General features: G+C 42.1%; 1 protein-coding gene across 2 annotated transcripts in view; it reads left to right on the forward strand.

Moving 5' to 3' along the window:
- LOC122190078 (sine oculis binding protein homolog) overlaps positions 1-27,745 on the forward strand; it is a 98,680-nt gene that overhangs the window by 8,522 nt on the left and 62,413 nt on the right. For both annotated transcript variants that reach the window (XM_042889787.1, XM_042889796.1), the window contains exon 3: positions 6,751-6,902. In XM_042889787.1, coding sequence (XP_042745721.1) covers positions 6,751-6,902 — 152 coding nt within the window. The remainder of the gene's footprint in view (positions 1-6,750; positions 6,903-27,745) is intronic.

Raw genomic sequence — 27,745 nt, forward strand, 5'->3', positions numbered from 1 at the left:
TTCCCTCCTGTTTGTGGGCTCCATTTAAATACTGGAAGGCCGTCTCTGTACAGCCTTCTTTTCTCCAGGCTGAACAAGACCAGCTCCCTCAACCTGACTTCTATAGGAGAGGTGCTCCAGCCCTCTGATCATCTTCATGATCCTTTTCTGGACCTGCTCCAACTGCTCTACATCTTATGCTGGGGGCCCCAGGCCTGGATGCAATACTTTAGATGAGACCTCACCAGGGCAGAGCAGAGGGGGACAATTCCTTCCTTCTCTGTGTTGGCCACCTACCCAGACAGCAAGAGTGCACTGCTGGCTCATGTCTAGTTTTTCATCCGCAAGAACCCCCAAGTCCTTCTCTGCTGGGTTGCTCTCAAGTTCTCCCACTGTGTATACATATCTGGGATTGCCCAAATTCAAGTGCAACACCTTGCACTTAGCCTTTTTTTGAACCTCATGAGGTTCATTTGGGCCCGCTTTTCAAGCTTGTCCAGGTCCCTTTGGATGGCATCACTTCCTTCTACTGTGTCAGCTCTACCATTCAGCTTTATGTTGTCTACAATCTTGCTGAATTTGCACTCTATTCAACTATCTAGGCTGTTGATAAAGATGTTACAGGGCGCAGGGCCTGTAGGGCAACTGTTAGGTCACGGTGATTGAGCACCTGGTGAAGGGGTGTGCCTGGCCCAGGGAGTGCAGGAAAATTGCTTGCATCTGTGCTCCCTACATGACCACAAGGGGTAGACCCAGAGTGGAGCCACCTTGGACTCATGTAAGGGCCAGCCTGGACCTATGCTGTTTCCTGTGAAGTAGTGCTGCACAGCCAGAGACTCCCTTCAGTTGGTTGAATTTAATTCTTCTTTCTGTATGTGACTGTTGCAAATACTTTACCTGATATCACCGAGAATCTGTCAGAAGCAATTTTGCTTCTTCATAAGCAGAGCAGGTCCTAAGACTGATCTCTGGGAGATACCTTTCAAGGCTGGTCTCCAACTGGATGTAGAACTACTGAACACAACCCTCTGGCTGTGACCATCCAACCAGTTCTTTATTTATCCAATAGTCCACTCTTCAAATGCATTTCTTTCTCAATTTTGAGATAAGGATGAGGTCTTGCCTTTGACATCAGTTGCCCTTCCTTTGTGCACTGACACCACCACTGTCATAGAAGGTCACCAGGTTGATCAGGCATGATCTTCCCTTGATGAAGCCATGCTGGCTGCCACAGATCACTTCCTCATCTCACATGAGCCTTAACATAGCATCCAGAGGGTAACTGGGATCCAAACTCCTGCTGTCAAGTGGCATACAGCGGGCTGGAAACACACAGTTTAAAAAAAAAAGAAAAGAAAAAGAAGCAGTAGTGGTGATGCCTGGCTCTGATAGCTGCAGAAGAAGAAAACTCATATGCCAGGAGGAGTTGGGCTGTAGGGAGACATCCAGGAGGATAAGCTGCTGAAATATTTCTGTATTGAGTGACAAACACAACTGCAGCCAAGGACAGATTCCACACAGATTCACTTGCTTTGAGATCTCTGCCACAGACCCTGCATCCTTGTGGTCTTCCTTCTGCTCACCATCACTGTTTCAGTACTGTAGGTGGGCACCTTCAGGAGTAATTTTTTCTTGCCAGAACAATTGAACATCACTTGCTGAATTTCTTGCAAGTAAATATGTCAAGTAAGATTTAGGAACACCTGTCCAGGGATCATTATAATCTTTAGAATGAGAGCTCTGCCTGCATTTAGTGTTTCTGGATTTGTTAAACAAGAATTAAATTTGAAAATGCATATCAGAGAGTTCAAAACAGTGTTAGCAGAATGCTGCAGTCTTAAAGTTAGCAAACTGATTGGGACTTAACTCCTGAATTGCAGGGATTTTAGGATCAGCCTTCTAAGCACTGCAGGCCGTGCTTGTTTGCCTAGATAAAGGGACAGAGCTATCCATGATGAATTTGCTCTATTGTACTCTTTGGCTTCCTCCCCTTCTCTCCACCTCTCCAAATTATGTTTCCACATAAGATCGATTAGTCTAAACTGCTGCTCATTGGCTTTAAGAGGAACAGTTTTCTGCAGCTCCTTTACACTGGTTGGAAGGAAAAAAAAACACCAAACATTCTGCTTAATTAAGACCTAAAGAGGCGGTGCAAACTTTTGATGATTAATTGGAGCATGCTCTAGACTGATGCATATTTAGTTATTATAATGTGATAATTTTATCTTGTTATACAAACTGCTCCCTTTGGGAACATGATTTAACACTGCAAACACACCATGTTTATTGCATTGTTCATTATGAAAAATACACAGGCAAAAAACCACAAGGAGATGTATCTGAATAGTATCTGTGCAGTGGGTGCAGGGAGTGCTTCTTCCACCTGTAATGACACAACCCAGAGGCACTAAAAGCAAGGCATTTCAACTCCCACAATAGCTCTTCTTACAATGCTTTGTATGAAGAGTGGAGAACTCACAAAAGGAGAGGCTGGAAATTCAGGTCTTGTGCTGTATGTGAAAGAAATGTGTCTTCCTATTACCTGATGTGATTATAGGGAGTAGCTGTGTGGATATTCTGCTGAAAGCTCTCCCGTTACTATTCAGTGTCAGTATACCAGCTCCCCTTCATCCTACCTCTCATAGGTGTGACAAATCTGAGAACATACTCAGCATAGTACAAGAGCAGTTCATAAAGCAAGCCCACAGGGGAAAAAAAAATGCAGTTGATTAAGAAAAATTTGCTTTCACTTCAAAATGATCATAGAATCATAGAATGGCTTGGGTTGGAAGGGATCATCAAGTTCCAGCCTCCCTGCTGCAGGCATGGTTGCCAACTGCTGGATCAAGCACTAGATCAGGTTGCTCAGGTCCCCGTCCAACCTGGCCTTGAGCACCTGCAGGGATGGAGCATCCACAGCCCCTCTGGGCAACCCATTCCAGCACCTCACCACCCTCTCCGATCTGTCCTAAGACTTGTAGATGTTATTTTTGTACTTTAAACCATGCGTCAGCCTAGCTGTGTGAGTCCTGAAAGTGATGCTGAATGATCTTCATCAAGAGAGCTGCTTCAGCGAGCTCGTATGATGGATGTGGGCATGCTGTTGGGGTGAGCTCATGCCAGTCAAGTTGATAGCCACAGCGAGGCTACCAGCAAAGTTTGTCTGTGTGCACAGGAAAGCATTGCTGATGTAGTACACCAACACAATTATTGCGAATCAGCTTTGCAGACCTGGCCTAAAAGAGTTTAGAAGAAGGATTCAGGATGCAGTCTCAAGCTACTCAATTTGAAATTCCCTGCTGCCCTGCATTCTTGTCCCAGGTTTTTTTTTGCTGAGTGTTGCAGATACTGGGATTTGATAGATTTTCCTGAAAGGACGAGAGTCTGGTAAAGTGATTTTTAAAGAATTTGGCCATCTGAGACAAAGGTCTGTGAAAAAGTGAGAGTAGTCTTGAATGGTAGATTTGAATTAGTGAGTTTGGATTATTCCAGTTTGTGTTTAGGAAGACTGCAATTAAATCACTAGCCTTTGGCTTTCCTTATTTCACACAACCTTAATGGATTTTTAAGCTTATTGCTTCCCAGTGCTGTGGATTGCAATAGTAGAAATACATGGACTATAACTTTTCTGTTAACGTAGCAGTCCTCTTTTCCGGTCACTAAGCTTAATGCTCTGTAGTGAAACATCCCTCAAGTGCTTTCACAGCTTCTGCTCAGATCCTTGCTGCAACCAGTGTCAAGAAGAAAGCACACTGCCTGATCTGGACTGTTATGGCTGTCCACAGCTGTCAGCCACACACCCTGCTATGTCAGCCAGGCATGGCTCTGTACCCATTGGGAATGTTTGCAGCTTCACTGGAAGTTAAAAGAAAGGAGTTGGTTTTATAGCAAATTCTTCCCTCCCACAGAACTTTGGTTGACGGTCCATGGAGAATTAGTCACATGATATTGGAAGTTTTCCTTTCTCACCTGATACACTGCATTACAAGAAGATGCAGTTGCATCAAAAATCTGCATGCCCTCTGCCCCCTTCTAAGTACTGCTACTTGCTGGCTGCTTTACACAGCTATATGCAGTTCATCCTCACGTTGCAGTGTTCCTATGCCTTACTGATGGAAAAGGCATCTACTTTTATTATTGCTGTTACTATGATAAGGACTGTATAGCGTGTGGCTATTTTTTGGTGGTAGAGGGAGCAAGGAATGGAATAGAGAAATAATTGAAGTTAGTTGTATTTAGGCAGGCTCTTTCCCTCACTTTCACTTTTCTCCTTTTCAAAACAATGAACATTTTGATGAATATTGATGATGCCTTCCGGATATCAGCTGTCTTTTCCTGGAGGTGCAGGCAGCAGCTAGAGGTAGATGATGGGCCATTTTCTGCTGTTTTATTGACTGTCAGTTCCATGGATCACATATTAAGTGTTTTTTCTTCAAAGTCTTCTCCTTGAGGTAGTAACAAAGTTCTGCAGGGCATGAGGAGACCATAGCTTGACCAAGCAGGTGTCTCTGCTTGCCACTGCTGTTCTTGCCTGGGTCTGTATTGAAGGGAGCCTTTGGCAAAAGGAGGTGGGTTGAGCTTTACTCTCCTGCATAACCTGATGCAGGGAAGTTGTAATGTGGCCTTCCCCTTTAAACAGTTGCTGCTGGGATGCTCTTTAATTGGAACTGAGCAATTTTGTGATCGTTCTGATCATCCCCAGGAGGCAGTCAGTGTGTGTCAGTGGTCAGGAGTTGAATGGTAGCTTATGTATCTCCCCTGTTAAGTTGTGCATGAAGACTGCTGGGAATCTTGGTGTCAGAGCTCTGTGCTTCTCCTTTAGGTCTATGCCTGTGACGAGCCAGCCTACTTCAAAACAAGGCGCTCCAGCACCTATTTAGCCCGTGAATTCTCTTTCAGCTCCGTAATTTTCTTTCCTCACTGTCATTAGACAGTTATTCTCACCAGTAACAAGGCTGTTATAAAGTTATCTCTGGTAGATCTTCCACTTTCTGGAGATAAAATACTTCTTGTCAGTAGGAGAATATATGCTGCTGTTATCTGAAACAAGGGGTTGCTGGCTGTTTCCTTTGGCTCATGGGAATTTCACTTGTTGTGATGTATTCAAAGAGTAAGTTCAGCCTGTGAGGAATGGCTTTATTTTGGTGCAAACACAGCTGAATCAGGGCTCCTTTGTGAAAGCTTGGTCAAGATAAGAATGGAGAGAAATGCTGCTGTGCCCTGGTGGGATAGTTAGCTCCAGGCTGGTGCAGGCAGGTGCTTGCAGGCCTCTTTATCCTCCGTATAGCTGGTGGTTATCCTATCCAAATTGTTGTGATTTCCCTTGGTGTTCAATATATTACAGCTTTTATAATATTGGCAAATCCTGCTCTAAAGACTAAATGATAAAATGCATTAAGCACAAATCTATGTTACAACTTAGCCTTAAATACAGCTTTAAAGGTAGACAGTCTGATTAAAACTAAAAGGTCATTTTTTTTTAACGTTGTACAATTTTATTTGTAGCTATAAATCATAACACAATTTGCAGAAGGAAAAAAAGTTATTAAACTGGCAGTATTTATTCCGTTAAGGTGGAATAAAATGCAGCACGTAGTTCTGAGTTATGAGAGCTGGGGAAAGGAGCCAAATCACTCCGCTAAAAATTAGTTTGCCAATAATTTTACAGAACGATGACAGCGTAGCTTCGAAAACAAATCCTTTATAGGGAAATGGGATGGCTGCATGACAGACTCTCTGAGCCATGAATTCTCTGCTGCTCGGGGACGAGGCACTGCTTTAACAATTAGTCTTCGGGGACTTTTTTTTCCAGCAGTTAGACAATGGCAGCTGCCTGTAACTGAAAGGTCACGCTGTACAATAGACTGGACATCAGAACTGAAGAATTCTGGGATTTAAGTCAAAAGATTCCTGCTAACTTGCAGCAGTCATCTGCCTAAGAGGCTTAACTATTCCCTGTCTGTGAAGTGGGGTAAAGATGATGAATGCACAAGAACCTTGTTAGGACTTTTGCAGTATTCCAGTTGTACATCTCAGAAGGCATACACCTCGTATTTGTAGCACGTGATTGAGAGGACCTTGAAAGAGGTTCAAGGGCTCTGGATTCAGATTTGGCTGATGAGCACAAAGACAGAGAAGTAACCTGGCAGACCTCACCAGTGTTGCATCTCCCTTCTTGCTCAAGTGCAGGTTTTGGTGACTGCTATATTCCAATGATAGCTCTCTTTTTCTACATCAGTCATTATTTCAAAACAGCACTGCAATGGGATGTTTCGTTTCTTATTTAACAGAGAGCTTTTGTTAGAGACCTGCTTTGGTGCAGTACCACCCAGATGCTTTTTGTCACCAGCTTGCTGAGCAGAATATCTGAAGGGCTCACTGCACAGAACTGTAAGCAACAAGAGTGAGGCAGCAGGACTTACTAAGCCTCTGTTCTGGGTTGCTTATTTAATAAAGACTTGTGCACCCTTATACATGCAAAAAAGCTCATGAGGCTTCCAGAGCTTTTCAGCAATGCATCGTTTTTAAGCTAATAATCTTTTCCAGCCATCCTCGAAGCTCTGCTAATCTACTGAGCCAGGTTGGCACAGGTCATCAGCTGCTTGTGAATGAGCTGGTAATGGCAGGCAGGCAGGCACATTTCTGTTCCCAAATGGTAAGGAGGTTAGAAATAAGATGAGCCGGTGCAGGTTGCGCTAAGAGTAAGTGTGCAGATGTCTGAGGAAGGTGCTTTCATCTCATGTAAACATTGTTCTTATATTTTTGTTGTAGAAGATGATGTGTCAAATGTACAAATAATGTGTGCCTGGTGCCAGAAAGTTGGAATCAAGCGCTATTCCCTGAGTATGGGAAGTGAAGTGAAATGCTTCTGCAGCGAGAAGTGCTTTGCAGCTTGCCGAAGAGCATATTTCAAGAGAAACAAGGTAAGAGAAATAAGGAAAGATGTAACCTGCATAGACATAGCTTTAACTGGCCCAGCCTGGGTCTCATTTAGCATCTAACAGAAGCTCTTTTCTTTTGTTTTCTGTTTCACCCAGTCCCTCACTTTCCATCTGTATTGTCTGTTGGACTGTCAGCCCTTTACTAACCTTGTTTCTTTCAGTTTCCTTCAGCTAGACACATGGGTTTTTTAGAGAATCAGAGGGCTTAGATAAACCTCAACAGGAGTATACCAGTCCCAGTTTGGCCTTAGGGTTTCAGGATGGTTGCTGCACGCACACCACTAATTTGTATCATGCAAATATAGGAGAGGGTAGCTGTGTGCGACAGCCTCATCCTTACCAGGCAGTGGGAGCTGTGTCACCAAGTCCCATGGCAGTGAGATCATGGCTGTGCTTTTAAAGCCTAAGTCTGGGTCCCATTGTGGCAGAGGACATCTGCCTGATGCTAGTGAGCTGTAGTTTTGCTCTTTTCAAGTGTACTGTGGCTCCTAACATCATCATGGCCGCAAAATTCAGACACTATACATTTTTGGTTTGAGGTAAGCAATACTAGAACATCTAAAGTACCATGAAAACCCCTCCTACTCAATTTAAATTTAACTTTGTCTAAAAGTAGAATGTAATCCTAATATTGAATGCCTACAAAAATTGCTGTAATCGCTGAAGTACAGTGCTTGAAAATGCCCTCTAGGTTGCTTCAGCAGCTGTCTTTCTGCAGCAGTATGTGCTAAATGCCATTTAAAGAAAAATAACATAGGAATGCTCCAGCATTTGTAGTTGTTGAAAAAGTAACTGTGGCCTTTTGGGACTCACTAGTGCAAGAGGAGTCTTTGGATAGTCTTTATGGTCTTACAAATATTTATTATTCAAAAAATCCTTCAAATTTTGGCTTTCTAAATGATACTGTTTTCCCTGATGCTACAAAACATTCAAAGCCTGCCAAGTTGCAATAAAATTCAGTTCTTCAAGTCTAGTATGCTAAATGTGTGGGAATAACACATAAGTACATATAGATCCTAGAATCAAGATGTAATGTTATAGCAGATTACCCTCCTTTAGAAATTTGGGTCACATCATCCTGCCGAAACAACAACAAGAAAAAGTGCCTGAAGAATTAGGTTGCAAAAATCAGTAGAGTGGAATTTCAGTGGCAGTCTTGGAGAATCAAGCTCATAATGTCTACTGGAGCAGACAGGCAAGTTAAAGTCACATGGATCCTTCTGCCAGGAGTGGAGCTTACGTCCTTCTTTCTAGAGATGTAGAATAGGGAAATACATGCTCTTAGGATGCTCCTCATTTCAGAACAAGCTCCCATGTACCTACACATGTAGATGCATGCATATGCAGTTCAATGTCTCTTAAAGCGTGTAAAGACACTGTTGTGTAACAGGATCCAGATCACATTCAGATGATGTGCCCATGACTCTGAGTCACAAATTGGCATGAGTTAGATGCTTAGGTTGCTCTGAAAGTAATACCTTCTATTTATTTCTGTGGAAACTACAACAGATACAAAGAGCATGTTAACATTGTTTAATAGAGGAAATTCTCAGCTATGAAATGCTCTTTTTCAACATGGCCACCACCATTAACTATGCATTTTTGCTAGCCATGAACAAGAACATGTATGCCGCACTCATAAAAATCTGCATGCCTGTCTGGAATGGGCCTTGTCTTTCATGTTGCTGTTGCCACTGCTGAAAGGCGCCACCACCTCACTGTGCTCACATCCATTGCTTGATCTCCATCTCCAGTGTTCAGCAAGCATCAACAAATGTAAATAGGTGCAAGTTTTTCTACATGGAGGAATTCAGTGACATGCCTTTGCGTTATACACACATCCATGTCAGACACCATTGTTTCAGAGTGCCCTTCTGCTGCCATCTTTTACATGGCAACAACATGGGATATTGGTGGGAAGGTTCACCCTCTACTGCCATACAACCGACATCCACCTCTGACATTTTGGGCCAACATAATACAATAGGAGGTATTACTTTCAGAGCAGCCCTCATAGATTTTAAGAATGAAGCGTTTGCAGGTGATCCTAGTTAGATGGTCCTATGTGTACTGCAGTGATGAGCACCAGATAACTCAGGAAACGTTGAGAAAGTACAACCAGTTGATGGTGTGTTATCTCTAATCTGATAGCCTAGATCCCAAAAGAAGGTTTAGGTCCCCTACTAAAATAAATACGTATTAATATAAAGTGTAGGTGTAGTTAAACCTGTTACTGAGCCTGGAGCAGTAGGAATCAGCACTAGTAGTCTATGCCCATGATTTCAATCACTCAAGCATCACACTGCAAAAGTTCCCCATTACCTAAGTTAAAATTTATTGCCTGTGTTCTCTGCTGGATGCCTTCTTGTGCTTGTATTTTGATGAGAGACAACTAAGAGCATCTTCTTCCCACTGGTTTCCTTTCCTACATCACTATTAATTTCTTGCAGCTAAGCAGTTCTAGATATTTTCAGCATCTTTTATCCAGAAATGCATAGCATACATGATTTTTCTATATATGACTAACAACAAGACAACATAGAATTGATAATGTTGGTTGCTACATTGTCTCTGCTTCAAAGAAAGCTACGGAATCAATTTTTCTCCCTCTTTGCACTTGTGATATCAATAGCTATACAGAATCTGACCTAGCAAGGGAAATCCATAGCTACCCACTGCATATGTATTGATGTCATTAAATGATCAGGGGACAGAATATTTGGGAAATGCTGCCATTAAATTAAAGGAGTGGGAGAATTCAGCAGACTCTCATGCTTCTTATTTTGCACTTGACCTGTTAGTAATAGAGCAGAGTGCTGAGGAACAAGATTGAAAGAACAAGGTTGCAATCGTTTCAGATTTAACCGCTGACCTTTAATCTGTTATTGCTAGTCCAACAGCATACCTGTCTCCTCCATGAGCCTAATGCTTATTTATGTGTTTGAGAAGTTACACCGCTCCACACTTTCTCATTTTTCAAACAGAGGAGTGAAATAGTCACGTTTCACCTGCCTTATGTGTGTTTTAAACAGCAGACCTCTGCAACAATATGGGGTTGTATTACGTTAAATATGTACAGCTGCTGCTTTTCAGGGAGCTGATAGAACTTTGTGGTCACTTGGTTTAAGGCTTGAATTTCCTAATGGAGAACGCTGAGCAGTGCTCCCTCTCTTCCCCAGACAAGAAGTGCTGTGATAAGCACTTACTTACAATGATAGGACTATTTAAACAGTAAAGAATAAATCGTTGCTGGTGTCCCAAAATGCCACTAAGTAACACTGCCAATTACGTATTCCTGAATGCCAATTACGGTGTTCAGAATTAGGGTTTTTGTAATCACCCTATTAACAGGCAGGAACAATGCACACCAAAGTGAGATCGCCTTGAAACATGGGTGCCCCCAAAGCCCCACGCTGGGTGGAAAACGGCTGCACATAACCCTTCCGCAGTCCTCTCACACCACAGGCATTGAAGCAGTGCACCGGGCTAAGCTAGCATCTGACTGGCCCTGGAGATGTGCGTTCGTCCCCCGTGCCTTGTCATGGCAGAGCCGTGCCACTCATGCCCCAGGTTGGTAAGAGAAAGCCTTGTGTGACTGGAAGTTGCTTTTCTCATAAGAAATGCAAATTCTGTCCAGAGTATCCTGCAGTCGTGACCATTTAAAATTATCTGTATTAGCAACCATGCCTTGCAAGAATAGAAATATATATATTTTTGCAATTATAATGGGTCTCCCCACAGACTGTGATTTTATCTAAATTACTAGAAATAAATGAAGAAAAAATTGAATTTTTTGCCCCTTTAGGCAGAGAGTGAAGTGTTTAGACTATATCTAATGTAGAAAAACCCCCAACTACCAGCAGCACTACTAAAAAAAAATAACCAAAATCTAAATTCTCGTTCCTGTTTGGTCTAGTGTGCATAGTCAAATATAGATAATGAATTAGCACACAAACCCATTGTGCATAATAATACCAACTAAAAGCAAGTGATTCGGGAAAGGGAGCATTTCATACTAATGTTTGTAATTGAGTAGATTTAAGATTAGGAGTCATTTTGATGCTCTCTTCCTAAGATATTTAATTTTATAGGCCAACTAATATAAAGGTAAGTACCAAAGAGGCACATAAGGGCAAAAAGCGTTAGACCACTAAGTTTCAGAATATTAATTTTAAGAGGAACTATTGGATTCATAATTGGATCCAGTGAGTTTGAAGCCTGAAAAGATTAATTTTGAAATTAAGTTTATTGAATCAATGGGTCAGAAAACAAATTTATTATGACCAAATGGCCAAACCTAGCACGAGGACTGAATTCATAGAAGTTATAGACTCTGTTCACAGACACGTTATAGCATAACTTGATTTGACTAGGACCTTGGATAGGGAGTGGTTGCAAGGTTGTCAGCCAGTGTTTTATTCTTGGCCTTGTCCCTGACGTGCACTGCCTTACCATCAAGAAAAAAAGATGATAGATGTTTGGTGCAGCCAAATTTCACTTATAGGAATAAACAGAAAGGTGTAAATCAAAAAGCAAAAGCAAATTGCTGTTCAGTGGCATGAAAATTTAAATGGCGGGGCCATTTCCTCTGTATGAGATGGAGATCCATGGCACATACTGTGTCTGGCTTTGCACAGGGAGAAGCTACTTCCTCCTGATGCAGCTTGGATGCAGGCTTGGCCAGGCATCCTTGGTGCAGGCCATCTGCAAAGACAGCATCTGGCTTTGCTCTCCTAAGCAGCAAGCTGTATTCCCACCTTAGAGGTGGGGATGAAATCCCGAGGAGGGTATGTTTTCTGTTCTTCTGGCCCACCTGTGCAGCAGGGATGAGGGCGAGCGATCAAGTGGAGCTGTAGAAGCTCATACACATTTATTTAGCTCTCTGTTCTGTTACAGCAAATGATTACTAACTCTTTCAAATTATATTTCAAGACAGTAATCTGTGCACAGCATCATAAAGCCTTTGTACTCTTGCCTGAACTGTTTTTTCAGCTTATTAATATATATTATACAATGTGATTACTATGAGCTTGTATATACAAACATATCCTGAATACTGGGAATAAACAGAAGCTATCATTCCCCAGAGTTATTACTGAGGATTGTCATAGAAAGTTCTCTTGATTTCAAGCTTAATTATGCAGCCTAACAGTGCATAAGAAATATTTAACAATCTCTCTGTTAAGTCAATGAGTAATGGCAAAAAATGTTTCTTTTGTCTCTTTCTCAGGCACCTGCGAAATTTAATTTGTAAAATGATCATCATTCATGAAAATTTGGAAAATTGCTTAACACATCTTGATGCAAATAGTGCCCCTGCCAAAAAAAAAAAAAAAAAAAAAGAAGCTTAGCTGTTATGTCTTCCTTTGCACTCTTTTTCCATAATAAGCTTTGAAACACATGGGGCTCTGAATAGAAAACCTATTTCTCCTAGAGATTTAACTTGTATTAATTAGGTGTTCAGAAAGGTCAGTGCAGAGCAGGTGTTCTACTTGGTTTGCATGCAAGTGTCTGTGTTTAGCTTTACAGAGTGGTAGAGAAGTGAGGTTTAATGAACAGCTCGCAGAGTCGCTCGTTCTGGTGCGGGTTTATGTAGGATGCGTGCGTGCATCCTTGTGTCTGCTTGGGTCTGTGTGCACATATGCAGGTGCAAATATGCATATTTGCCACAGAAGCCAATTAATAAGGTTTCTTGCTAAGGCTTGAAGGTGGAAGGGGAAAAGATGACAAACATTTCCATAGCTGTGATTGCTGTGTTAAGATATAAATGAGTGCTGATGAATGAATGCAGATGAGACGCTGAGTCAGCAGAGGAAAGATTTTGAGTGTGGGGCACAGTTGCAAGCTTCTTTGAGGAATTATCTGGAGAAGGAAGGGGAAAGAAAGCATTATCCCTTAGAGGATGTTGTTAAATTATGTGGGCAGAAGGTAAAAGGCCACAGGCTGTGACCAATAATCTGGAGCAGATACAGATATAAAGCAAATCTTGAGCTATGAAAAAGATGGCCAGCATTAGTCAAAAAGAGTAGATGTCATTGTTGAGCTGTTATCAGCTGGCGTTTTTGCTTACTGCATACTGAGGCCAGAATTCTCATAGAACTCTTTACTTAAACCAGAGGGAAGATTTTCTGTGGTTTGAAGAGGAAATTGAAATTCCAAGCTAACCTGCAGGGACCAGTGGTCAGAATATCTCACTGCTGACCCGCACCAAAGCAAAACATATTAACATTGCTAATGATGAAATGCATCAGCACCTGACTGATGCCACCAAAGGCTTAATGAAGGGATCTGGCGAAGCAGCATGCTTGTCAGTTTGCAAACTCAGTGGACATTTTACTGTCCATCTGCTGCCATTTGATACTATAAATTTGAATCAAATTCCCATTGTCTGAATTACTAGCAGGTATCCAATCCAATTAAGAGGCGTGTTCACTTTAATTTTAACCACCATGTCACATTACATCAGTCGTGTCTCATTCTGGCTACTTTGGCTTTATCAAGATGAATGTGCTAATTAGGACCTGAGAATCTGCTACCTCTTGGACAGCAGGCATTTGATTCAAATGAATCGACCAGCTTACACGAGGTGTCTTCACATCAATTCTGGACAGCTTCAGCAGTGGCATCTCTCCCAGGTGCCAGAAATTTGTTTATGTGCAGACGTTACAACACAATACCGCTAATCACATTAGGACTTGACTAGAAATACTTCTAAGGTACACAGCTCAGACCAGTGACTTGGATTTAAGTAGAGAGATGCTATGACACATCGATATTGAAGATGTGTAAGAAGTTTCTCTCTGCCGGATACATCCTCAGAGTGATTGAAGAAGGATTGCTGGTAGCTGTTTTTCTGAAAAAAATTACGTTGTTTTTTACTGAAGTCTTAAATCACTTAGATGAATTTTTGGAGGGGAGAAAGAGATGTTAGGGGAAAAATAGGCATTTTACTTTGTTAAAAATTTTGGCAAGATGTGCTTCACAATCTGCGTCCAGAACATTTTTGCATCACCAAGAGATTTTTGATTAAAGAGTTTTAGGTGTGTAACAATGATGCATTCAGAAAATGAGCAGATACAGTACTCTCGTGTGCTTGCTTTACCTCTGAACCTCTTTGGCTCCAGTGTATGCAAGCTAGATAAGCACTCAATAAAATACTGCACTCCCCTGCGCTCCAGTTCACATTGCGTTGGCTTAGTCCAAGCTGTCTTGACCTTATATGAATTTGTGCACCTTCCAGCTTTTCTAGCTTTGTTTCCATGTGATCCATACAAAAAGAGCGTCAAAAACAGTGCATATTCTGATGAAAACTTAGGGTAGATACCCAAAGTGAGTCTAATTTGAGCAGATTACATTTGATGCCACTTTTCTCTTTCCTGACAAATGCATCAATCATTAACACTAATAAGAACCGGGTAAATAATGAAATGCATATCAAGTAATGTGTTTGTTCAAAAATATCATGACATTTGAATAAATTATTGGCTTAAGGCATCTGTTCACTTCCCAGTTAGCTCATTAACTTAGGGAAATATTGAAAAAGTATCTTGCGTATATTTTTGCTCTATCTATATTTTTATTTTAAAAGCAAAATTAAGCAAATATGGCTTTCAAGAATATGTTTGGATTAGGAAGAATGTTGTGAATGACACCCTGTGTTCACGCTCCTGAGAAGATTAATGGCGTATTACAATGTCACATAGTTTTAGGTAGCAAATGACAGAAATGTTGTCATTTCTGGTCCCAAAGTTTCTCAGGAGGCATCTTGCTGTCACGGTACTTCCCAGCATGAGCTGGTGGCTGAATAATTTGTGCAGGTGAGCTGGCAACCCAGTGGAGTTATGAGGTTTTTTGTCATCCAATGGTTTATATTTACTCTCTTGCTGTTCTGAAGCAATGACTTCCTTCCCCTTTGTGCATAGAAATCCTGGGTCAAATTCAGGGATGAAATTGTTTCAGGCAGACCAAAGGAATAAATCACATTGTGTCTTTTGTCCCCTTCTGGGTAGGAAAGATTCACCCTTTAGCTTTGTTTGCAAACACTTGCTGGTTTATGAGAAGATGGAAGAAGCCCTTGCACACATTAACCTTGAATCTGGCCTCATGAATCTCTACGGGGCTATGGGAGGCCAAATGGTTATAACTTACAAGCTGCCAGATGAACAGGAAAATCTACTGGTTGAAGTTGTTAGTTAAAGTCAGCTTCTCGCTGTATATCAAGTAGTACTTGATGTACAAAGTGTTACATTTGCTGGAGGAGCTGGGTGAGTAGTTTTTGTAGGGCAAAAGTCTGAAAATGTCAAATATCTTTCCTCTAGAAAATAATTTCTGCAATAGTAGAAGACTGTTTGCTGGCCAGCTAAGTTCAATTACAGACTGCTCTCTGTCAAAAACCCAGGCATTTATAACTTACCCATTTGAATTTAAATTGGGCTGAAAGTAAACATATGCTGCAAATTGTCAGCCTGGATGCAATTTTGTAGCTGAAGTAAATGTACTCATCTGTTTAATAATTTTTAGAAACAGTCATAAAGTGTCTGATGGTTTTGGGGGTGGGAAGGTTTTGTGCCTGTGCTGGGCTTCACATGGTTTTGGTTTATTTCATCTCCTGCCTGAGGAGCAATGGCTGGCCTGGCCTTGGCTGCATGTAGGGCTCCTGGGTGGGAGGTGCTGGTGGTGGCCAGGCCTTCCTGCTGGCCCAGCCTTCTGCCTGCCCGCGTGGCCTGAGAGGGAGACGTGGCTCCACTGCCACCCATTTGCCCTGAGAGCAGAGCAGAGAGGCTCTTTACTGGGCTTTGCATGGAGGAGGACCATAAGTGCCGTGTAACTGCCCAGTACAGCTATGCTTGGAAGCACGTGAGACCATCAGCGGGCTCAGGTAACCCCATTAGTAGTGGCCAAATGCTGCTCAGTGTCTTACATGCCCTTCCTTTCTCTGAAATTCAGATTGTCAAATCAAATTGGAAACCCACAGTGTTGTAAACCAAAAACAAAAACTCTGTCTCTGTTAATCTTGTTATTTTCAATTTAGCTTTCAGGCTTTCACAGTTGTGCTGCACAACACCACCAAATCAGGTGGCTGAGAGCTCCTGAACTACATACCACAGAACCACACAAGGGTATCTGAGAGACCACCTAACCCAATTCCTCTGTCACAAGCAGGGACATGTCTCACCAGGTCAGGTTACTCAAAGCCCTGTGCAATCTGGCCTTAAACTCTTCCTGTGATAAGTCTGATAATTTGCATCTTAGAGGATTACACTAGAGTTTCGAAAAGACTTAGAAAGACTTAGATCTTTGTGAGATGTTGGGCTTGGATGTTTTCATCATTTGGTAGTAACGGTCAGTTTTAATTGGCTGTTGTCAAATGGTTGAGTGTTATGCCTCTATTTGTCTCCATTTGTCAATATCAATGCCTCGATAAAGCACTTAACTCATTCGGTTTTGTCTAATGCGTAGGCCTTAAAACAACAGATGACCATGCTCCTAACTTCAGTGCTGCTGTATGGCAACTTATCTTGATTGAAGTGTGGATAAGGAGCTCTGAAGGAGCAGACTCTGAAATAGTGAGGAAAAGGGTTAAGCAAGAGAAAGTTTAAAAAAAGGAAAAAAGAAGCATTGAATCACTCTGGAGGCTATTTAAGAACACCATATTAGATGCACAGATGGTACATATACCTCTGAGCAAGGAAAAAGTAGAAAGGGGAGAGTAAATCTGGCATAGTTATGTGAAGAAGTGCATAAGCTTAAAGGGACACTGTCAACTTAAAAATCACACTTTTATTGGAAAATTTGTTACCTACTACTGTTGCAAAAAACACCTATGATTACTGTAGCTGAGAGTTGAGACAAAAAACTCGTTCTGTTTTACGGTGCTCTTTCTTTGGGCCTGATCCAAATTCCATCGGCGTCACTGGACCCCCCCACTGATTTTCCTGTGCTTTGGATCAGGCCCTCTGCATGTTTGACTGTACATTGTGTACAGGCTGTTTCATTATTTTGCACGTGGTCTGCTTTCACATTGTTTCTGTGGTTTTTCACACAGCAAGAGTGGAAAAAACGTTTTTTTCCAAATCTGAAGTGTGGTTATTAAACTATGGAAATGCCAGTGGGGTCCCAAGCACACTTGTACCAGAAATACCAAATGTGTGACTTTTTAAAGACAAAGCTCCTCCTTCAAAATATCTGTGAAGATGATCAGGTCAGTTGTAACAAATATAGTGCACAGTGGAAGTAAAAGAACAGGGAAGTTATTGGAAGGACACGTACATGGTGCTGCAAAAGGTGTAGAAAAAGCATCTAAAAAAAGTAAAAAGCTCCCAGTAAGTCGCCAGCTCTCATAGGCTGTCCAGCAGTGACTCTGCCCCCTTCTGAAATAGTGGAACAGCAGAAAAGCTCAATTAATTTTGTGTCCACCTTCACCACAGAGGATGATGAAGAAATTCCTGTTCCAAGGACATTTTTCACAGGAAATCAGAGTGTGGCCTTATAACAGAGATTGAAATCTCTTAGGAGGAAGTTATGGAGCAACTTCAGCAACTCGAGTGCAGTAAATCACCAGGACCAGATGGTACTCATCCGAGTGTTCCTAAGGAAATAAAAGTGTGAAGCAGCAGAGATATTGACAAGGTTCTGCAGTGTATCATTAAAACCAGCAACTGTTCCTGAAAATTTGGGAGTCATTTGTATGGTGTTCAAAATAAAAATAAAAGAGAGAGAGAGAAACTGAAAAAGAAAGAGATAAGAAGATTACTTTCTTCTTAGGCACCAGAAGTGAAGCTGAGAGTTCCTAAATATTTCTTTTGTTTTATTGATCTAATGGCAGAACAAGGTAACTTTCAGTTAGACATGCCCTGGCAGGTTGTAACACAAAAAAACATTGCCTATTGTAAATAGACAAAGATATTTAGGTGAACATAGTTTATTTGGACTCCAGATTACACTTGCTGTGTAAGGTTGTTTATTTCTGATGTGTTGTTTGATGTCGACAAGTAGTTTGATACAAACAGCGAATGCATTTTGGCACAGAAGCATGCATTGCTCCACATTTCTGTATGAGGATGGACTTTTAAACATGAGGCTGATCATATCCCACAGAACCCTAGTGTAGTGCCAATGCAAAAATTACTTTACGCTGCTGAGAAATGCTTTATATGCATGACAGAAGTTTATAATCCAACTTACTAGAGAAAAATTGTAGAAAAAAGTTTAATTTTTTAACAAAAAACAGAAACTTTAACACACAAAGCCCACTTCACCCAATCCCCATTTTCTACAGTTAAGCCACATGGAAAACATGGAGTAACAGAGGAGTACAGAGGTTTTGCCAAACAAATACAGCTCGTATGTACGCACATGCACGGAAATGAGACAAGGGAGAGAAATTAGAAGTTCTAAGGGATTTAGAATGTGGTGAAGCACTTGAAATAGCATCTCATGAAATCTTACCCTCAGATTAATTCAAATTACTTTGGATGTGAACACTGTCAAGTGGCCTGAAAATGCGCTCAAGGAGTAAAGCAAAAGGTGGTGATAAAGAGCAGCATATCAGGTTGTGGATAGAGAAGGACCGGAGGGATGTGCATTAGGTTGGTCTTGTTTCATGTTTCATTAATGATCTCCAGGAGAGAACAGGCAGTGTGTTCACAAAGTCTGCAGATGATGCTAAGCTAAGAGGAGCTGCAGAGACAAAATAAATAAATAAATAAATAAAATCTCTGGAGGAATTAGAAATAATGAAAAAAAGCTACTAAATTACTTTCACTTTGATAAAAGCAAATTAATATATCTAGGAAAAGAAAAAACAAACAACTACGAAACAACTATGTTAGTGGAATGAGCAAAGTTGGACCACAGGTTGAAGCTGAAGCTAATTACAGGTAATAAATCAGACAATGGTTGATGTAGCAGTAGTGAAGCAGTCATGAATGGGTTCTGTAGCATTAAGGCTGCTGAGAAGGCTGCCATGTGGCTGGGACGTACAGACAAGCAAGGAGCAGAGGGGCTTAGAGGCAGCATGGTGGGTAAAGCTAAAAATGTACAGTCTGAGGTGCTTAAAATTGGTGGTGATTCTTAGCAAAATGCGTGGCTTGGCCAGGTAACAAGAAGAGAAACTAAACCTAATTTACCAGAGATATTGTGTGCCAGCTCAAGCCTTATGCACCTTATAACAGAAACTCTAGGATATTTTTCACTCTGTCCTCCAGATAGTGGCTGCTGTCAGGTGCAATTTGCCAGACAGGTAGACTGAGCAGTATGGTGAGATCCTGTCCTCCCTGCAGAATGGTTCTCTGGTGGCATAGCGAGCCTGTGGGACTCGGTGACACAGTCCAAATCTAAACTGAAGTGTTCCATTTGGTCACAAAACACATAGCTGGTGTGAGCAGACATCTCTTGGTTAATATTGGTGGAGCTATGTGCGTTGGCTGTGTTTTTGGCCCAGTACTGGAGCTGGGCTCCATTTACTTTTTATGTGATCTGGAAAAGCAATGGATTCGCAAATAGCGTCTGAAAAAAATTTCATTATTGTCACTAAAATGAAAATATTTTGTCTCATTTGCAATCATCTTCTAATGTTTCATTAAAATTCATAATGCAGTTATCTGTCACCACACTATTCTTTTGAAATATTTCAAAAATTCCAGTAGTTCCTAATACTGCTGATACAAATATAGAAGGTATGGAAGACTTCGTAACCAGGTTAAAGCAGTATGTGAGATTGTACTTAAAAAAAAAAAACAAAAACATGTAGAACTGACTTTAATTTGTTGTATGTGGACATTTCAGCGTAAATTGCAATGCTGAGGCACCTTTGTTATGCCAAACTTTTCCAAAGAGCACAACTGGAGATACTAGAGCACGTTGTGTCATTTCTAAGATGATTTGCTCCAGTCAGTTGGTCATAGTGGTGTACCGAATTGAGTTATGGTGAGCTTTTTGTTTCTTCAGCCTTGAACTTAGGTTGGAACATCTTGGTCTTGCAGAACACAGGATGTGGTAAGGCACTTATCACCATAGTCAAATCAAAGGAGGTTCCTTGTTCGTGCTGATATCAGGGGCAGTGCTTCCATTGAGGCCAGTGAGATGGTAATTGAATACAAAGATGCAAGACAATGGCGACATTTTCACAGGAAAAATGAGGCATTAGGTATTTGTCCGTGTACTCTACAAACTGCTGTTTGCTGATAAAGCTGTGTAAGGTACTTTAGACTTAACCTAATTTATATTAAATAAAGCCCAGGTGTGCTGCACTTATTCAGTCTGGCTGGACCTTCATTCTCCCCAAGGCAGTGGGGTAATGCACGTTTTTTCTCCTTCACCACTGTGCTTTATCCTTTCTCTTGCTTTATTCAACTGAACCTTTTTAGCCTTCACAATGCAGATTCCAAACTTTTACCCTCTGTCTGGCTGTGTCTTATTGTATTTTCTAGCCTGCTTCTGCCTTTTTACTGGCAAGGCTGGGATTCACTGTTCCATGTTGTGTTCTGTATTTGCAGCATGTCTTGTATTGCCTTATGGATGTTTTTGTAGTTTTTTTTGTTGTTGTTGTTGAAAGGTACCATGGAGATTCTCAGTTGTTTTTTTCTCCGTGCCCTTAACAGGGCTTAACTTACCACCCCATTAAACAGTCATTTTGTATGTGTGATTGTGATTACTGGAATGTAGGTTGCTATTATTAATCATCTTTCCATTCGTACTGCTACATTAATCATGTGAGGAGATGAGAGTGTAAGTTTGGATCCAGCAGGATGACAGCTTCTTATTCATAGTGGCACGAAATCCAACTCACAGGAATGACTTTCAGAGTCATTTGCCCATTTGCCAGTTTTGATCCTTGTTCTGCAGCAGTATGGACACGGAGGTTTCATGAATGGAACACGAGGTGCGGGAACAGTCGGAAAAAGCAGTTTGGCACATTGTTTTTGCCAGGGTTCAGTAATGGGTTTACCCTCGCACCCAGCCACCAGCAAGAAGGCAGTCCTGTTCTGCAGAGCCTCCCTCTGTGCACTCAGGAGTGGCTGTAGTTGTGCACACTGGGCTCGGTGGCTGCTCCCCTTTGTTCCCACATGGCATGTGCTCTGCTGCGGCCATGCGCCCTCACATCATCCTGCAGGAAATGTGCTGTCGTGCACCAGAGGAAGGAGCCTACCGCCTTTTCTGCACATAAGCACGTCCTTTGGGGAAGTGTGCTTGCGGAGGAGCAAACAGGACAGTACAGCTGGAAACAGTCTGCTTGGAGATAATCAGAGCCCCAGCAGGAGCACCCTCTGAGCGCAGCTGCACAATTCCCTTTGCTCTCTAGAAGGCACTGCACCCTACGTGCAGTTTCCAAGCTACATTTAGCACAATTGCCCATCAGCACTTAGGAAGCAGTTACCACAGAAACCCAGCGGAGACCAATTAGTCACATGATTAAATTAATTAAAATAACCCAGGGTATCTGCCATCTTACTTCTTTCTGCTACGAATAGTGCATGACCTAGACAGAGCAGTAATTGGATGGCATTATTGTGCCTTTTAATCCTAGAATCATCTTCACGCTGTACGAGAGGTAGTCTTTGATTTTTCCTTTTCCATCGTTCTGCATAAATCCCTTCCCAGCGATCTGTGTGACTCCCTTGCCGCGGAGATGCATTATTCCTTTTCGGTAGATCTGCGCTATTGCACAAAAACATTCTCCAACCCCCTCAATAAGCCAACCAGTATCAAATTTACAAAACATCAGATTTAACAACAGTGAGATTTGTTATGTTTGGGATAAGAGGATTTGGAAACATTTTCAATTGCACAGTTAAGACTTTTGGAGGTCTTTAATGACAGCTTTAACAATACTTGCCAGGGAGAGCTCTGTAGCCTGTATTAGCACTTGACCTGAGAATTGTAAAGCACTAAGAAAAGACTGTATGTTGTGTCTTCATTTCCCAAGTAATTCAGTTATTGCAGTGGGCGCGTTTAAGTGGAACAAGCTGTCTGAGTTGTAACACTGCTTCCTGGGAAAGGCAGGCAGTCCGATGTCCTTGGTTGTTTTTAAAGCCTAGCAATGCACAGCCACATTCTAACTGAGTAAATCACTCCTTTGTCCTTGGTTTTTCTGCTGGCCTGACAATGGCATCCCCCAGACATCCATGTCATCTAGGGTTTCCTTCTATTATACCGGTGTCATGCTTCTGCATGCGCACAAATCATCTTTACCTGAAACCACATAAAACATGGAACATTGCAGTTTCCATCTCATCAGAGATTTCCCAGTGACTGCTCCAAAGTTACCTTGATCCATTGCACCAAAGGGGGAAAAAAAAAAAAGAAAAAAGGAAAAAGAAAAAAAAAAAAAGCTATTTCTGGCCACAGAGTAGAGAGCAGCTTGCCTCTCCAAAGCAGATTCCATACAAACAGTCTTGACAAAATAGCATGCATAAATTACATGCCTCTGATGCATTAATTCGTGCCTAACAGAACAAGTGGCAAAAACACTACATTTACAGTGGATGGGTATAGGATGGAAGAAATGAAATCTGTGGGTTAATGTATAAATAATCAACAGTTGCAAATATTATGGAGGAAAACGGCTTTGCACGTGCTGTACTGTTGAAGTGCCATGAACAAACGTATTTTAAAGACTTAGTTGGCTCTGACTAGCCTGTCAGAAGGGATGTGCATGTTTGGCAGTACTGGGGCAGAGATGCCTCAACATGAGAAGATCTTGTCATGAAAGGAGGACTCTGATCACCAGTCATGGCAGTGACATAAGTGAGCCTCCACTAAGTCACAACATATTTCTGATGTAAAGTAAGCTTTGAGTCAGATGTAGTCAGTAGTGTGCCCAAGTAGCCAAGAAGACCGATGGCATCCTGGCTTGTATCAGAAATAGTGTTGCCAGCAGGAGCAGGGAAGTGATCATTTCTCTGTATTTAGCGCTGATGAGGCCGCACCTCCAGTACCGTGTTCAGACTGGGGCCCCTCACTGCAAGAAATACACTGAAGCACTGGAGAGAAGGGCAACAAAGCTGGTGAGGGGTCTGAAACACAAGTCTTATGGGGAGCAGCTGAGGGAACTGGGGTTGTTCAGTCTGCAGAAGAGGAGGCTCAGAGGAGACCTCATTGCTCTCTACAATTTCCTGAAAAGAGGTTGTGGTGAGGCTGGGTTGACCTTTTCTCCTGGGTAGCAGCAATAGAAAGAGTGGTGATACGTTGGCACAGGCTGCTCAGGGAGGTGGTTGAGTCGCCATTCCTGGAGATGTTCAAGCAACATTTAGATGTTGTATGATAGGACATGGTTTAGAGGGGAAGTATTTGTGGTAGGTGGATGGTGGGACTGAATGATCTTGGAGGTCTTTTCCAACCTTGGTGATTCTATGATTTTAATGCATTTCTGTCATTTACAGAAATTGTCCCCGCTGACCGACATCCCTGGTATCCACACATGCACACACAAATTACCAGGTATAAATGAAACCAAGTGCTCTGAGTGTTTCCATTTCCTTGTGTTTTATTTGTCATGGGCTACTGCAGTGTGTGCAACTCTTGCTGAAAAATAACGTCTCATGTAGTGTTTGATCTGGCTGTTTTTGCAGGAAGTGACAGTAAGGGCATTGAAAAAGAAATTCTCCATGGGATTACCCAACTTTTCAATACAGTGGTCCCATAGCAATTGGTTGAATTATGCTTTTATAAAACTGAAGTAAACTAGTGGAAAATCTGGTCTGAAGATCTCAGATACAGCAGCTGCATGCTGTTGTTTCCAGGATTAAAAATTGTCCAATAAATATACTCATAAACAGGACCACGGGAAGTATGCATTCTGTTTCGTATTTTCTTCATCCACAGAGCTGCCTACTAAGTTCTTACAGCTTTTCTTCCTTTGTAACTCAGGAAAAAAAGCATTTTTGCAGACTAGAGAAACGAAAAGTTTATGCTGCTGTTTCCCAAAGACAGAGCTGGAGCAATCCCGGTGGGGTGACTGGGGGCACTGCTGAAGGACGGGTGCTGCCGGACGAGAGCTCCCACGGCACACAGATTACAGGTAGAGATTACAGCAAGAGAGATGTGCTGGGCAGTAAAGAACATAACATTTCAGTTGTGGAGGTCTTGGGCAGTGGGAGGTTTGCAAAGGAATCAGTGGGATTCCAGGCTTCCTTTGTAAGAAGGTGAATAAATTATATCTGCCCTCCTTGGAATCAGAAAGGAGAGGATATAAAAAGGAAACCTGATGAGGTGCAAGCAATTTTAAAATAGTTATTATGAAGAAATGTTATAAATGCACGGTGTATCATGTGCCAGAATAAATGAAAGCAAATCAAGATAGCAAAAGAATTTTGATGAAATACTTTCTGCTAACCGCAATAGCAGAAGCAACGTGTAGGAGCCATGTCGTAACAATCTGATTTCTGTAGGTGTTGTAAACACCTCAGCTCTGAGGAACCAAAGGGCTCTCAGTGAGGGGTCTGTGTGTGTGAGGGGCCCGTTGTGTGCAGCTGCTCCTGGGCAGGCTGGAGGCAGGAGGAGGCTCGAACTGAGTGGCAGTGAAGCAGTCAGCATTTGGCTGATGCGATTTTAAAAAGTAGGAATGGATAAAACATGTACTTCTGAATCATTTATACATGACATTTTTGTGTGGTAGAGGACACGTAGGATAGTCTTCAGGCCTAAGTAAATAATCTGATGCAATAGATTCGTCACACAAGGAAGAATGCCAGTGGGAGAGAAACACAGTGCCCTCTCAGAGTCAGGGAGAAGGCAATATAAGTGAGAGAAGGATGATTTGGAGGGATTCCTTTTTGCACCACTTCTAATTCAGAAAGCTGGTGAATCTACAGCATTCTGATGTCCAGGATTCATCTGTTCTTAACCTCCTTTCTGACTTGTGTTCCTAAAATGGCTCTAACATAGAAGTAGTCATGGCAGAAATAACCTCCTGGAGGCCATCCAGGCGTTTCTCGACATTGCAACAGAGTTTAATTGTTGTTTAATTTAATCCTAGTCTATTCTTATGGCAGTAATAGACAAAACCATATAATAAATAGCCTGTGACACTGAAAGGAGGTACTTAGATACTCTCTTTTGATGTATTTTGAAAGCTTTCCTGCACTCTTTCTTGTAGTCCAGATAGTTTAACAGAGTAAGTAAAAGTTTCACAATTAAGTTTCCCAGTTTGTACACAACATGAACTGTGTAGGCTGTGGAGTTGAATTCTGGTCATTCTCATCAGTTTATCTCAAGTGATTTGAGTAGATTAACTGTTTGTTTTGTAGCAGCTGTATTCACAAGTGGGCCATTGCTTTAGGCATGGGCCCGTTAGTGTGAAGGATGTTGCTGGTGTTCTTGATTAGAAACAGTATACATCTCTTTGCCAAACATCTAACTTAGAGAGAGGGGAGCATTTCCCAGTGAGCTGAGATAAAGGAAGAAGGAGGTAGGGGTGATTCCAATGAAGGCAGATGCAGGTTGTTCTGACATTAAGGCAATTTGGATAGGACCCAGTTTCCAAAACCATATCCTATGCTAGCTCATGTCATCGTTCAGGATTTATGTGAACTGGAGGGGAGTCATTTTACTGTTGCTCATTTCTCCAAAATTCCTTTGTCTGAGGGCTCAGCACTTTATCAGCAACATTTCCATTGTCGTGTTTTCCTCTGCCTATTCTTCGCTGCCCACTGCAACCGACTTCTGCATACCCTCTAGATCTTCCTGTTTGTGACACCAGCTCTTTTTATCCTCCCTAGCAGGTCCTTGCACTTTCTGCATGCCATGTCACTTACTGTGAACTTGGCAAGAAATGAGGAAAAAAAAATTTCAGAATTCCATATCGCTCCTACATTTTTGTCCCCATAAATACTATTTTGCCCTTAAACACCTACTTATACTTATTCCTCATTCTAGGAAGTGGCAGTGACTGTCCCTGTCACTAGGTTCATAACATGGTCGCAAAGTACTATGGCCTGCCTTGAGAGCAAATGCCCACTTTTGTTTCATAGAATTGTAGAATCATAGAATGGCTTGGGGTGAAAAGGGCCACATCTGGTTTCAACCCCACTGCTATGTGCAGGGTCACCAACCACCAGACCAGGCTGCCCAGAGCCACATCCAGCCTGGCCTTGAATGCCTCCAGGGATGGGGCATCCACAACTTCCTTGGTCATCCTGTTCCAGTGCTACCTGTTCACATGTTTTCAGCAGATTCTCAGTAGTTTTTCCCTATATTTCTGCAGCCAGAACTGGTCTTGGTGAGGAGCGGAGTGTCTCCAGGGGAAGTCTTAGCTTATGAGTGTGCTCGGTGAATTCCCATGCTCCTTTTGCTCCTCAGCTTCCCCTGGAATGCATCTCATGATTATTTTCCGTTCAAGGGTCTTCGGGTTCTAGATCCTGATCCCTTCAAGCAGCAGGATTTCAGCACAAGCATCCTCGTAGAGCAGAAGCTCTGCCCATGGTACAGGTGGGCTTGCTATACCTTCTGCCAGGATAGAGTGGCGAAGCAGCAGCCTTGGTCAGGAAGTGGCCTTCCAGCTCCTGGGAGGCAAGATGCTGAGGACATTAAACCAAGAAATATCAGTTTTATTATCGCTGCCCTTCTGAGACACTCACAGCAGAGCACAGCATGCTCCTCTGTCAGTTCCACTCTGATTAAAAACCACAGTGAAATGTTTCTTTTGGAAATGAAATCAGAGAGAACTTGTATGTACCTGAAAAGATAAGTGTTGTTTTTTTTTTCTTCCATTGAACTGTGTTGCAAAAAGAAATGGTTGACATGAACTATTTGTAAGACGGTTGCCTTCTCTAGAGAGCTTATTACCCTTCATCTTCCATTACCCTGGGTTGTTTGCGGGTAGCATATTCATTACCATGAGCCTTCCCTCCTGCTTGCAGGAACACACGGTGTGCAGAGGCTGGCGACTGGCTGCTCCGTGCACAGAGCTGGGCTTTCCTCATTTACCCTTTTTGTTTCACTGCACCAAACTGTGGAGCTGCAGTGCAAGCAACTTAGGGCTTATTTACTTAGTGTGCAAGAACAAGCAAAACAAGGAGTTGAGACTGGTCAAATTATGTGTCATGTTAAGGGCCTTTTGTCTCCATTTGAGCGTTCTGAAACAAGACAAATTATGATATTTTCCTGTTAATTTCTGTTAATTTCTTTCCTTAATGAGTTTCATTAAAATCAAAGCTTCCAGAGGACTGAGCCATGACAGCTGTCTAAAGACTGTTTCGCTTGCTGTGGGCTGTTTGGGCTGAATAATTATTTGAGCTTTGTGAGGATTATTTCTTTAAATAAGAACAATGATACTCTGTTTGCGAGGAGTGCTGTGAGTGGTGCAGCACGGTTCTGTAGTGCTGACTCGTAGTACTCTGTGGCTTTCAGGAATACCTGGGAAAAACACCTCTCCGTCAGCCTGACACGTTTTTAATGATTTCAGTGGTGGATACAAAGGCAGCTGTTTCAGCTGGCAGCAGAAAGGGGGCTGAGCTTTTAATGAAGTAAACCAATTCTTGGAAAGAGAGAAGGGCTTATTCTTTACTGCTGCCTCGCTGTAAATGTGACCCAGGAAAGAAAAAGCAAATCCTTCTGTTTTTCCATTCATAAAATATTCCTGCAAGCTGCAGATCTGTACTTTGCAAGCATAATGGCAAACATTTCAGTTCTTTTTCATTTCCCCTACAGTAAAATCTTTAAGAGACCTCATGTATTTCACTGCGATTATGGCTCTTATGGTGTAGCTCTGTCTGTTTGCTGCACTGACCATTTTGTTTTGCCACGGAAATTCTTAGCGTGAGGGGTGGGAATATGGGAACTGTACAATAGTTTGCCATGTCCAAGTCTGAACTGGACACTCACCA

The sequence above is a fragment of the Lagopus leucura genome, unplaced genomic scaffold (assembly GCF_019238085.1).
Source record: "Lagopus leucura isolate 7727_CA_CO unplaced genomic scaffold, USGS_WTPT01 Super-Scaffold_73, whole genome shotgun sequence".
Taxonomy (NCBI): domain Eukaryota; kingdom Metazoa; phylum Chordata; class Aves; order Galliformes; family Phasianidae; genus Lagopus; species Lagopus leucura.